The sequence below is a fragment of the Pterocles gutturalis genome, unplaced genomic scaffold (assembly GCF_000699245.1).
Source record: "Pterocles gutturalis isolate BGI_N339 unplaced genomic scaffold, ASM69924v1 scaffold9580, whole genome shotgun sequence".
NCBI lineage: Eukaryota > Metazoa > Chordata > Aves > Pterocliformes > Pteroclidae > Pterocles > Pterocles gutturalis.
In genome coordinates, this window is record NW_010138335.1 from 58,872 (window position 1) to 71,253 (window position 12,382).

General features: G+C 38.7%; 1 protein-coding gene across 1 annotated transcript in view; it reads right to left on the reverse strand.

The window, feature by feature from the left end:
* Positions 1-8,243, reverse strand: part of MCF2L (MCF.2 cell line derived transforming sequence-like) — a 64,418-nt gene extending 56,175 nt beyond the window's left edge. The window contains exons 1-2 of the mRNA XM_010082968.1: positions 8,120-8,243; positions 779-893 (exon numbers count right to left, since the gene is read on the reverse strand). Of these exons, the coding sequence (XP_010081270.1) occupies positions 779-893; positions 8,120-8,243 (239 nt within the window). The remainder of the gene's footprint in view (positions 1-778; positions 894-8,119) is intronic.
* Between the last annotated feature and the right edge of the window lie 4,139 nt (positions 8,244-12,382).

Genomic DNA, 12,382 nt, shown 5'->3' on the forward strand with positions numbered 1-12,382 from the left:
AAAACTTGCCAGCTTTCCTCAGCAGATTTAGTCTTGAAGAGTTGCCTTCCCTTGATTCCCACCTACCTGTTCCCTGAAAAAGCTCAAAGTCTGTTCTCTTGAAGTCTAGGGTCTGCACCCTACTCTGCTACTTGCCTTCCTCACCTCCATCAGGATCTCGAACTCCACTATTTGATTTCCAAACAGATCTTCAACAAAACCACAATTTTTATTGAGCAGCCCATTGATAACACTACTCTGCCCTCTAAGAGAGCCAGGATTAATTGGTGGGACTGCTTAGCACCCTCAGTCAAAGTTTTGGAAGTGCTGCAAAGACTGTACATTCAGCTGAGGCACAGGAACAGAGCTCAAGGGGTTAGGACAAACTTCTATATATAACTATGGAGTATTCCCTCACACTGAGCAGCATCTTGAGTAGCACCCAGAAATTAGCATGTTCTGCCAAAATAATACATGTTTTCAAATAAAACACAGAACATTGCACTCTAAGATACAACAACAATAAAAAAAAAAAGATGACAATGTCCATCACAGAATGCGCATCCATACATACCAGGAAGCAATTTTCTGACGAAACAGGAACAACACTACATAATTCATCTAACAACTACATTAGGCAGCTGTCACTAATCAACACTTATTGACACTTCACCATAAGCAGCATTTTCCTTTGCTATAATTAAATACCAGGCCTGACCCTTATACCATCACGAAAGTGACTGAATGTGAAAAATCACTTTGCAGATAAAAGGGTATTTTGTCCTAGACAGATACTCACCTTGGGATGCTTGTCAGGTAGGTCAGGACGTTCTGGAACTCTTTCTCGGGGATCTCACTGAAAGCTGGATAGTCTGGAAAGGTGATAACAGGGCATCCATCTCCCCCTCTTCCACCTAAAAAAAAGAAACAAGCAGGTGCACTTATGTGCAAGTCTCTTTACCTAGCCTGCAATTTCCCAGTAATGAAACTACTGGGTTTTTTTTGTTTGTTTGTTTTTTTGTGCAAGGCTCATGAGCATGGACACTATTTATTCTGAACAGTCTAGTCGCTTATTCACATTAGATTTTTCCTGTCTTTGCTCATGTGAATGCAGCTTTGACACCAGATGGCAGTGCATCTTTCTTTTGATAAATGTCAGCTGTATGCAACTACAACCAATTTGGAGAAAGGAATTAACTGATTTAGGAAAAAAGAAAAGTTAATTCAGAATTAAGTGGGTGAATCTCCATCTTGAACTGAACTCAACGTTCTTACCAGTTTGAACTCATTCCTACAACACCCCCCCACCCCTTCAGCTAGATGCTCTGCAGAACATTAAAAGAACTGGGTGAAAGTGTTTCAAATGAGATTTCCTGTTCAGCTTTTCAGATTACCTACAAAAAGTAAAGCAGAACTGAACACCTATGCAGCAGTAGGGATGCTGATGAGCTGGATACTATCTGTATCTTCTCTGGCATTTGCAGCACTGGGTAGAATTCACAAATGCAACACTTTTTAATGTGCTTCACACACATTTTATATACCAAATGCAATTTTTTTTAAAGGCAATGATGATGTTTCATGTCTTATGCAAGTATATTTTCATAAACATAGGCTGGACAAAGGACTTGTTGAGCTCTAGCAACTGCATGAACTTAACAGTTGGGGGTGGCAGGGACACATTGCTGGAAAGTTATCTTTGCTTGACAGTTCAAAAGAGAAAAACAGCCAAAAATGACTGTAGCACAATAATAATCATTTTTTTTCCAGCTCTGAAATCTGACAACCGTGCAAAGGCATCTGTAAAATGTATTAACACTGTGTGATCATGACAGTAACAGTGATTTGTGAAAATTATAGTGTGCTATTACCCACTTCAAGTGCCTTTACATCTAACCTCACCAGAAAAATATGAGAAATATTTGAACTCAGATTCATTTGATAGAAGAAACCACCTTTTCTCTCCAAAACCACATGTAATCAGAAGAGGTCAAATAGTATTCTTATGTTAATTCGTGGTGAATCTGACTTCAGTCTACTCACTTACAGGCAAAATGGTAATACCACTGTGTAGCTCTAGAAATCAAACCACCTTCGAAAATAACGTGCTCTGGATGCATTTAACAACAACAATAAAATACAACTATTATGTAACTACCACAGGTTAGAAGACATAACATTACAGTGTTTGGATGTTGTAACAGTTAAGTCAATGGAGTTAATTTGAGCTATATAAATGTTCACAACACAAATATAAGTTAAGATGAATTTTGACTCTTATTTTCTGTTCTACCCAGGTTCTAAGGAGCAAAGCATTTTCCTCTCTCATTAATAACATTTTTTCAAGCATGATAATGATTATTTCTGTTGCTCATGAGGTGTTCTGCTCTCTCTAGAATAGCTATTTTTAGGTACAATTATACATTATTTGCAGTATCCCGCTTGGTTACTTGCTTTGTTCTGCCTAACTTCTATAAATAGGACATATGAAACAAAAGAAGAACAATACGCTTGGCAGGACATGTCCTAAAAGCAGAAGCCCAGACTATGACCTTCAGGAAGTTCCCAGACCACCACCAATTGTAAAAGGCAAATAGAGCCATCCTGCCTTGACATTGCCTATTAATTTTCAGTTTCTAGTACAGTCATCAGTGGTTATCTTGGATGGAAATGACTCTGTTCTGCCATGTGCTGTTAGAAGACCGTTGTTCACTGATTATCTTTTTCTCCAGTTATTTTCCTGCTGGGACACTTATAGCACACATATACCTTCAAATGCTGTTCAAGTGCTTTTCCTTATCAGGACCTCACTGCTGAAAAGAGTTTAGGGTAGAGTGACCTGAAGTGCTATACATACTAAATTCTGTAAAATTTCAGCTGCTGGCCTGTAGAAGTTGCTTTTCATATCACAATTTTAAATACACAGCCATCAATGGGAGACAGGCCACTCAGCAAAGCAGTTGCTACTTACAAATGAGTGTTTGTCACTGCAAGATCCAAAAAGGGCATGGGAAATATAACAAAGTAAAAATCCTACATTTAAATTGTGTTTGTATTAAATAGTAGTAAAAGTAGTAGGTGAGTTCACTTTAAAAAGTGTCCTTTATTTCATGATGAACCTGATGCAGCAAGGATTGATTTTTTTTTCCCTTTATTTAGAATTACTTTTTTCTTGCTTCACCTGAGAGTGGAAAAATGATCCTCGGAAAACTAGCTGTGCTACTGTGAGATGGCACTAGAAAAGTTTACCTTAAGCCTAAGTAATTTAGCATTTATTCTTTATATTCTGCTACAGATAACTTTTCCCATCACAGTTGCAATCTCTTTGGGGCTTGTTTTCTTTTCTTATTAAGCAGGTTGGGTGATAGAGAAGTGCCAAGCCAAGGAAACTGCAACACTGCTTTACACAAATTCTGATCAAGAGGCATATTGGTAATGTGGTATCTGAAAAACAATCTCAAATGAGAAATAATTAATACTATTTTCATTTTAAAATAGCATTGACATTGAAAATGACAAAAACTATGAATTGTGGGGCTGCTAAGAAACCCACACACATGTGCACACACACAGAGAAAAGTGTAATTCCCCACAACCCTGTGAAGGACAGGCTAGTTTTGTTGGTACATCCAGCAAAATTGGGGAGCAGCAAAGGACATTGCTCAGACTTCCAGGAAAGAAGAGCAGGAGATTCTTTTGCAATGTTTCCCTAGTTATCCTGCTCCTGTTTACATAAGGAAAGGTAGTCACAAAAGCACTCTGCCCTGCCCCACAAAAAGGAAGCAAGGTAGTTGGATATAACTAGATGATTAAGGTCTTCCAACCTGAATCTATAGTGCAAAGGAAATGGTATTCAGACGATAAGAAAAAAATATGATCTCTATGTTGATCAATGTGCACATGCAAGATTCAAAAGTATCATCACTGGTAAGCGGCTCATATCTACGACTCTGGTTCGAAAGACCAAACTTCAGCAAAAGTAGTCTTGTTTGCAGTCATGTCAAAAGCGAGATCCTTGTGTGAATGAGAGAAAGGCTTACTAGAGATTTTGCTTTACTGTTGTAGTGGTTCAGCTATTGTGTTTGTATGTTTCTTATAAAGAATTTCTCCTTTCTACTTGCATAATATACTTAACTGGAGTACTCGGAGTATTTGAAGTTACACATAGACTTCAGCGAGGTAGTGGATAAAAGCTTCATTGCATATCCTTTGCAAAGAAAAAACAGAATCAGGAGGAATTTGTTAAAATACTCTTTCCTTGAAATTAGAGACTTCTAACTTTTCAGGCTGCTTTTGCCCCTGCTGATCAGCAGCAAGTATACTGCCTTAGAAATCAGATTGCAATAACTACATTTGTACCTGAATGTATTTGAACTGGAGATCTCTTAGACAAGGATTTGTTTTCTTCCTTTCTCTTTACTACTGTTTGCTTTTTTAAAATCTCTACAGACAGTGGGTTTAGCACAGTGAACATGAAACAACAGTTAAGCCTACACCTGTGCAAGACAGAAATTGTGAAGTAATACCTCTTCCACTGTCAATACACAACATATACTTTGAACACATTATATCGGCAATAAAATAAAGTTGATATTTTTAGATAACTGATGCAATATATGTGGCACAGGATCCACTCAGCAGTTCTCAAACACAATTTTACAAACCAACTCAGTACCTGTGGATACTTCAAAGGGAACAGTTTAACCAGGGAGGTATTTTCAGGTCACGTCCACAGAGCACAGCCAAGGAAATGGTTACAGAGAGCAAGGAGCAGCTTATTATTTAGAACAATAATTTAAAGGGCCAAAGCCCAAAGCATTCTGAAAGGCAGTAGCAATGCTAACTTTTTCACCTTCAGGAAAAACAATGAATTGATAGGCAAAAATGCAAGTAGCATGAACTTGTATTCATATTTCCTTTAATGGAAATATTTTGTTTGAAGTTGTTCAATGCATAAGGAGGCATTCAAAGGCAAGTGAGCTGAAATAATTGGCTCACTACTTGTGGTGGCCAAGAGTCTTATTTGCACATCACAGAACTTGCACGATTTGAGATGCATATAAACATACACACCTGTCTGTATGCTCTTGTTCATCTACATTTATTTTAACATACCTGCATAGAGCAATGGCAGATAGTTGCAAAGTTGGGTATGAAAGTCACACAGCAACTCTCCAATCAAGGAAAGAGAAAATACTTATGAAAGAAAGTATAAAATGTGAATGAAAGACTAAAGAATACATTTTCCAAAGACTTCTAAATGGACCTTCCAATGTCATTTGTGAGGATAAAAAAAAAAAAAAGCATAAGACTCTGCAATGTAGAAGAAAAAGTGGTTGCACAAATACTAACTAAACAAAGAAAAAAGTAAGACAGGTGAAACAGTGAGCCACGTAGACAGGATGTTTAATACAGCCTAGCAACAACAAAAGAGAGCAACGACAATTCTTGCAAAGATAAGGACCTTGTTCCACAAAAAGAAAAACCTCCAAGGGAAAAGGTAAACAACTGGGCCTGAGGTAAAATATTAACTTCAGGGTCTATAAACTTGTTATGTGAATGATTGACTAAAAATCTCATCCACAGCTTGTCCCTCCATTACGTGTAAGCTGAACACACAATTGCATACTCCCTGCTGAGCAAGAGCTAGAGCCTTCAGCATCTGTAGAAATAGCTAGCACCTTGATCTCATTGCACTTTGCTGTATTTCCTGAAAAACTGAAGCACTGATGTAAGTTTTTGCTTTATTTTGTTTCATTTTAAGCCTAATTTGGATGTCCCAGTAGCATTTCCATTATAATACAGCAGGATGAGGTACACGAATTACTTTGTACCTGCAAAGGAAAAGAGCCCAAGAAAAAGAAGTGACCCCAATTTGGACCAAAACACAGAAAGTAGCTCAGGAAGGGCTACAGCCTTTAGCCACAGAAGCAGACTAGGTTTCATTCACTATTCAAAGCAAGCGTCCCACGAGACCTAGATACATCCTATTAGGGAAACTAAAGCGATTCTCAAGTATATGCCACATTGCTGTTAAAAAGCCAAAACCTAAAAACTGAAATGCATCTAAGACATTACACAATTCACCATACCTGCAAGGATGCTATCTACCAAAAGTATTCGTAATCTATGGACTTTCATTTTAAGGAGTTTTATGCCATCTCCTAAGATTCTATTTCCAAGCCAACTTAGTAATAAGCAAAAAAATCCTCTTCACACACACTGTGAATGTCTTAAGCAGCATTTCAGCAAAGCCACTTGTAAGCACAATTGCAAGAGCAAACAAATCATACATAACTCAAGTATCCAAATATTAGCTCTGTTCCTTTGTTCACAGAACCCATAACACCACTATTTGGTACAGCACAGGAAATTAACTATCAGAGTCCTGCAGAAGAGTATTAGGATAAAAGAACAGAAGTCCAAAGTGAAATTAAAATGTCTAACAGTCAAATTGCCCAAGAATAGCAGTAGAGAATATAGACACAGTCCACAGTAATGCAGCTGTCCTACCATTTCAGGCAAATAAAACAGACTTCTAATAGACATGAGGGTGAATAAATAGAAGAAAACAGAATGAAGAATGGCTGGTCTCACTACGCTCCACTGCACAGTGGATGTAAGGAGTGTTGAAGAAGCTTAAGATTGTTAAGTTTGAACAGTCACAAGATGTGAACAATCTCCAGTTGGACTCAATGAGATTTTATTCATTTACTGTAGTCACCAGTTTTTCCCCTCACTTCAGAGTGGCAAAATGTAAACCCTACTTACAGTATCCTATGTAGGCTGATTCTTGCATAACTCTATTATGAGCTATTTTCTGCCCCTGGATAACAAAGAAGAGCTTAGAAAGTCAGAAAAATAAACTGCCAGAAAAGAACTGTAGCTTAAACACCATCATCTCAAACGGAGCATGAACAGCCAACTTCACAAACAAAATAGTCTTATTTCCAATTCCTACTATCACCCCATAAAAAACACAGTCACTACTGGAGACCCACACTTCGTTTAGCTTGTATGGCAGAAATAAATAAAAATTAATTGTTAATTATGAGCACAGAAAGATTCAATGAGCTGTTGCCAAGCGAAGCAGTACATTGCTTCATTCCCTGGTGTCTCATAATCCTATGCAAGAAGGTATTCAAAGAGTCATAAAGCCCAGTGTCAGCCCAGAGAGGTAAATCTCCTTTATGCTGAAGGAGGCAGGGCAGCTCTGCAAAGCTGCTGATGCTTTCCTTTCTCCACATATTGGAGGGAGGGCAGGGCAGTACCTCCAGCAAGTTCGCTGCATCACACCTGCAAGAGCTTTACATGCAAGAGGGCAGGAAAACAAACTCATAAGCTTATCAGACCCCTGCCACACAGTCTGATCAGTGAGCAAAGGCACTATCTCCCTTTACCCATTAGCAGCCAGCCATGGTTCCAGCATCGAGATGGACCACGTCCAGCAACTGACATCCACGTGGCACATAAACACAGGCCCCATCACCTACCTAGCACAGGTTATCCAGGGGCATCAAAGACCCTCTGCATTGTGTGAACATGGCTGTGCTGCTTTAAGAGATGGCTTTATGCCTAAAAGCAGGTTCCTTTGTGTTTGCATTCAGTATTGAACTTGACAGCAGAGCCAGCAGCAGCATAGCCTGTGGGCCAAGGACTGCAAGACCACAGTAACCACCAGCACATCCACACTGCACTCTCCAACTCTCAGCGAGGGCTCAGCTCAGACAGCTCTAGGGCAGTGTTTGAGCCCTGTCTCAGCTCCAAGCACTGGGGAGCTCAGGGTAAGTACCTACAGTTCCCTTACCACTGACTACAGGAGACTACATGTTCCTGTACTGGGCTCATCAGCACTTCCTTATCTATTTTCCCCTTTTTATTCTTTTATCCTACCCTCAATTCCATCCCATTATGCTGGATACTGAAAAAAATGAACTATAATATAAAATTTCTACTGGATGTTCCTTTTTTAAAAAAAATATTTTCATAAGTCCTTGAATAACAAGTCTTGGTAGTCTGTATTTTGAGTTGTTTATAAAATATGCATTTCTCCTATACGAGACCTCAAAAACCATGAAAGCACAACAGGCCCAACCATACACCTGAGCAATGTCTGTAGAAGGGAACACCACAGTCTTACCTGATAGGTAAGCAAATCGTTTCTTCAACTGGTCCTGAATATCTGCAGCATAGAGGGGAATGATATCCTGATGCATGATTTCATCTGTGGAGGAGAAAAAAAAAAATTTGCATTGCAAAGTCATTTTATGTAAAATTTCACAGCAGACATAAAAAAAAAGTCATCCCTAGAATACAAACACTCAGAAAACTATCCAACTTTTGAAAAATATGTGAAAATGTTCGGAGTGTTTCAAGTCTCTGCCAAGGGCAAACTTTTATTTGTACAGTATATTGATAAAAGAGTAAAGTAATGTGGATTTGCTGACACTCTGAAGCAGTATGGGATGTCACTGAACCAAACACTGTAGAGCTAACATTCCTCAGTTGGTTTTTTACATATCAAACTCAATTTTTATTAAAAACTTCTCAACTCAGAAGAAAAAGAGAGACTTATGATCCCTTAAGCGTATTGTCTAGTGTTCAAACACCCCAAGGCAACAGCACTCAACGAGGTAGATAGAACAGGCTTGAAAGGACGTCCTCACATTGCACACACACATTCGTACCTCAACTGGGAAAAGCACTGCTTAATCTTTTATCTCAGCCCTTCCGCTTTAGTTTAATGACAAACATACTGTTTTCGTGAGCCTTAATTTTTTGCCAGAGTGTTTGAGCAGAGTCATTTCCCACAGCATATTTCCAGAGGTCAAGCAGAAACCTAAGTTTTGCTGACCATGATAAACACTGCATGACAGAGTTGCTTAGTTCATTAAACTATGATCTCATTTTTTTTTCTTTTTACAAGGAAACAAAAAGGTTGCAATTTCTAAAAATTAATCATTCTACATTTTTAGCCTAATTGAAAAAGCACTGAAGGGTTAACCTAGCATTTTCATTATCAGGTTTTGACCATTTCTTTTAATCTGGCATTTTATAATGTAGTTTAGTTTTCAAAGTACATTGAAATGCCATTAAGACAGACTTAAATCTGACACTCATAACTGTGAACATGCACAGGAAAAGTAAGTGAAAACTTAGAAGTGATGTAAGGATAAGTGTCATCTGCCTTGAAGTACAACAGAAGTAGAGCTCTGGCCCTTAAGGAAGAGACTTGCTATTACTAACATCTTTCAAATGCTATATCTTGAGAGGAGAGCTGCTCACTTTTATAAGTGATTCTCATGTGTGCACAATTCCAAGAACTGCAATTATTTGAGAACAGGAAAAGAAAAAAGAAAAAGCACTTTCAGTTACTTCTTCCAGATAGCAACAACTTATACTGGGAAACAGAACTTCTCTGTCCTCTTTCAGCCAGTCTGGCAGAGGAAGACCCATGACCACTTTCAAGGTCACACACTGATCAGAGCTATTTTTCTGCATCCGGTGAACTGCTGTTTGATCAGAAGACCTCTGCATGCCATGCTGTCAAATCCATAAATGGATACGTTTAACTGTTAAGTCATTTCACCCAGGCCTTCAGTTATGTCACCATCTTCATGTTTTTAAGAGAAAACTGAACACAGATCTTTCAGAAGTCCAATCTCAGATGGCCAAGTCATTTCCAGAAGAGGCCCAACCCAAGGGAAAAAGGATTTTAGATTTTCTTTTTGCTTTTTTCTTTTTTAATTTAAGGAACCCTCCTGCAGCAGTTTAAGAAACTAAACACCCCTGATTCTACAAACCAATGCCTGCCAGTGGACCCATTTACCTGAATATAACCTATTACATGATCAGCACCTAATTTTTTCATGGGAGATGGGAAAAGGGAGAAGAATGTAATCATAGAATGGCCTGGGTTGAAAAGGATCATAAAGATCATCTAGTTTCAACCCGCAAATCACTTTGTAATATGCCATCCTGCTTACAGTCACAGGCAGAAATAATTTCCATTACCGCAGCATAAGCACATAATAAAATAGGCGTGTTTTGCATTCGTAAGTAAATACGTGACACACACCATTCAAGATGTTCGTAAGTCAGGGAAACTATGTTTCTCAGATACATAATTATCACCATTTCCTCATGTATCCATGAGATCAATCCCATTGCAGTTCTGACTTCTGCCAGGTAAAGACACAAGTCTAGATTTGATTGCCCTCTCTCTGATAGGAACCGTAGCTTTTGCAATCAGCACAGGGCAGCCCACAATACTGTTTCATTGAAAAGACAGTATTTTCCTCCCCCTGGTTTGAAACTCAGTTTTAACTCAAATTTAAGAGCCAGTGCATGTGCAAACAGCAGCTCACTGTGCCTGTTCGCAGAGAGAAAATCTCCAGAAGCCCTTCCTGCTGCTCCCTCCTTCACCAAGGCACAGCACCCTTCTCATCTGGCTCCTGCTGACCTGGCTTCATTACACTCTTCAAGAAGCAGAATATGTGTTAAGATCAGAGCTGATTGTCAATAATTTGAAACAACTGAAATAAAAAAAATAGCAGTACAAAGCAAAGCCAGAAAATGCAACTCTGGGAACTCCTGAACAGTTCACATCCAGACACTTGACAGGATACACCTGAACCCAGTATCAGTGCTCACGGATTTAGCCAGAAATCTCTCTCCAATACCTGGTCTGTTTTCAGAGGACACACAATTGTAAAAACTCATTGCTCTGCATCATTTCCTTCATATTTAGTATACCTCTAGAAAAGAGTTTTACACAGTTTGTTTGGGATATAATACAATTTCACTTTAAGTTTGTCCATCGTTACCTGAATATGCTATTTCCTTCACAGGATAAGTAAAGGCACGTACGCTGAACAGACTGCGAAGACACACACTCCTTACAATTCATGGACTTTGGGGAAAGTAATTTCTTGGAAATATTCTTTAAATAGAGAACCTGCTACAGTCTTTAGGGACAATTTCCATTTTAGTAAAGCAAATTAAGTGCACATGAAAACACAGAATTACTGAAAATCTGCTCACTGTTTCCTAAGAAATTTTTATAGTCTCAAACACCCATTATTTTTCCTGTTCTGTCATGACTGCTTTACATAGTATTTTCAAAACAGAGACCTAAGAGTTTGTCTTTTTTACTGTATCTAAAATTCAAAGCTGAGAAGAGATGCTCACACCAAAACATGCTAGAATATCTAGTCTTTCCTCAAGAGCTTATAAAGAGTTTTCCAGAGTAGTCTGCTTAAAATAAAGACCCCGGGATTTGCAATGCATCTGGCAGTGTGGGTGCTAATAAACAGTAAAATAAAGTTCTGTAAATATATTACTGCTTTTTTAATCATTATTTTTTAAAAACTGAACACACATAATAGCTGGGAATGCACAAGGTTTTTTTCTAAGCCATCAATTAGAGATTCTTTATCTTTAAATTGCGAGTCTAAGAGAGCACAGAAGCGTCATCTTACTAACATAAAGGAATCAGTTAAATACGTAGTTCTTATTTTAAAAAGGCCTTTCTCTTTAAAAAGCACAGTCTTGCAGATATGTAATCTTCTAGCTCAATTTTAAATCTTGCTTTGATAGTCCTGTCTATCCTGAGGGAGGAAGATGGCTTAGAGAGGCCTGACCGTCTCCCATCAAAGGCCCCTGACTACATTTCAAATGAAGCAGGACAACAGATTTAAGCGTGAGGGCACAAAGATAACTTGTGCTGGAATTACCTGGTGCCAGTAAGCCCTGAAGAAACCAGCATCTGAGAAAATGATCGATGTCACTCAAGTCAGGATTTTCACTTATTGGTCAAAGGCTCCTCTTTCTTTTCTGATCAAACCAAAACTCATCATAATTCGGAATTCACCTGACATGCTGAAGCAAAGCCATTTTCGCAGAAGACAACATTGGAGGTGAATCTGAACAGACGATACCTACATTATGCAGCAGGAAGTCTCCCAACATGACTCATGAGCCTCTCGTAATGAGTTTAATCCAATTCCCACCGAGCCAGCTGGAATTACACCACCCTTTGCATAGCTCTGCATGAAATTCTATACCATTACACTTCACAGCAACTTGAAAGCCAACCTGTTTGTACACATAAGGACACAATTATGCCTTACAGCACAGATGCCAGTAGCACACCCTAAAGCAAACTGCAAATAATTTCTCCTCCTCCTCTTTCGTGCTGAGTCAGCAAGATTTTCCTGAAAGCCTGTCTATGGCTTCTCGATGAAATTCACGCCTTGAATTGAGAAATAATGTATTTTTTCTCACCCGGTTTTGTTTTGCTTCTCCTCTGGAACAGCCTACCCACTCAAAGTGTTGAATGTCTTTTATGAAGGGGGTCTTCATTTGAAAAAATCTCTTCATTAAAGGACCCTCCCATCTGGTA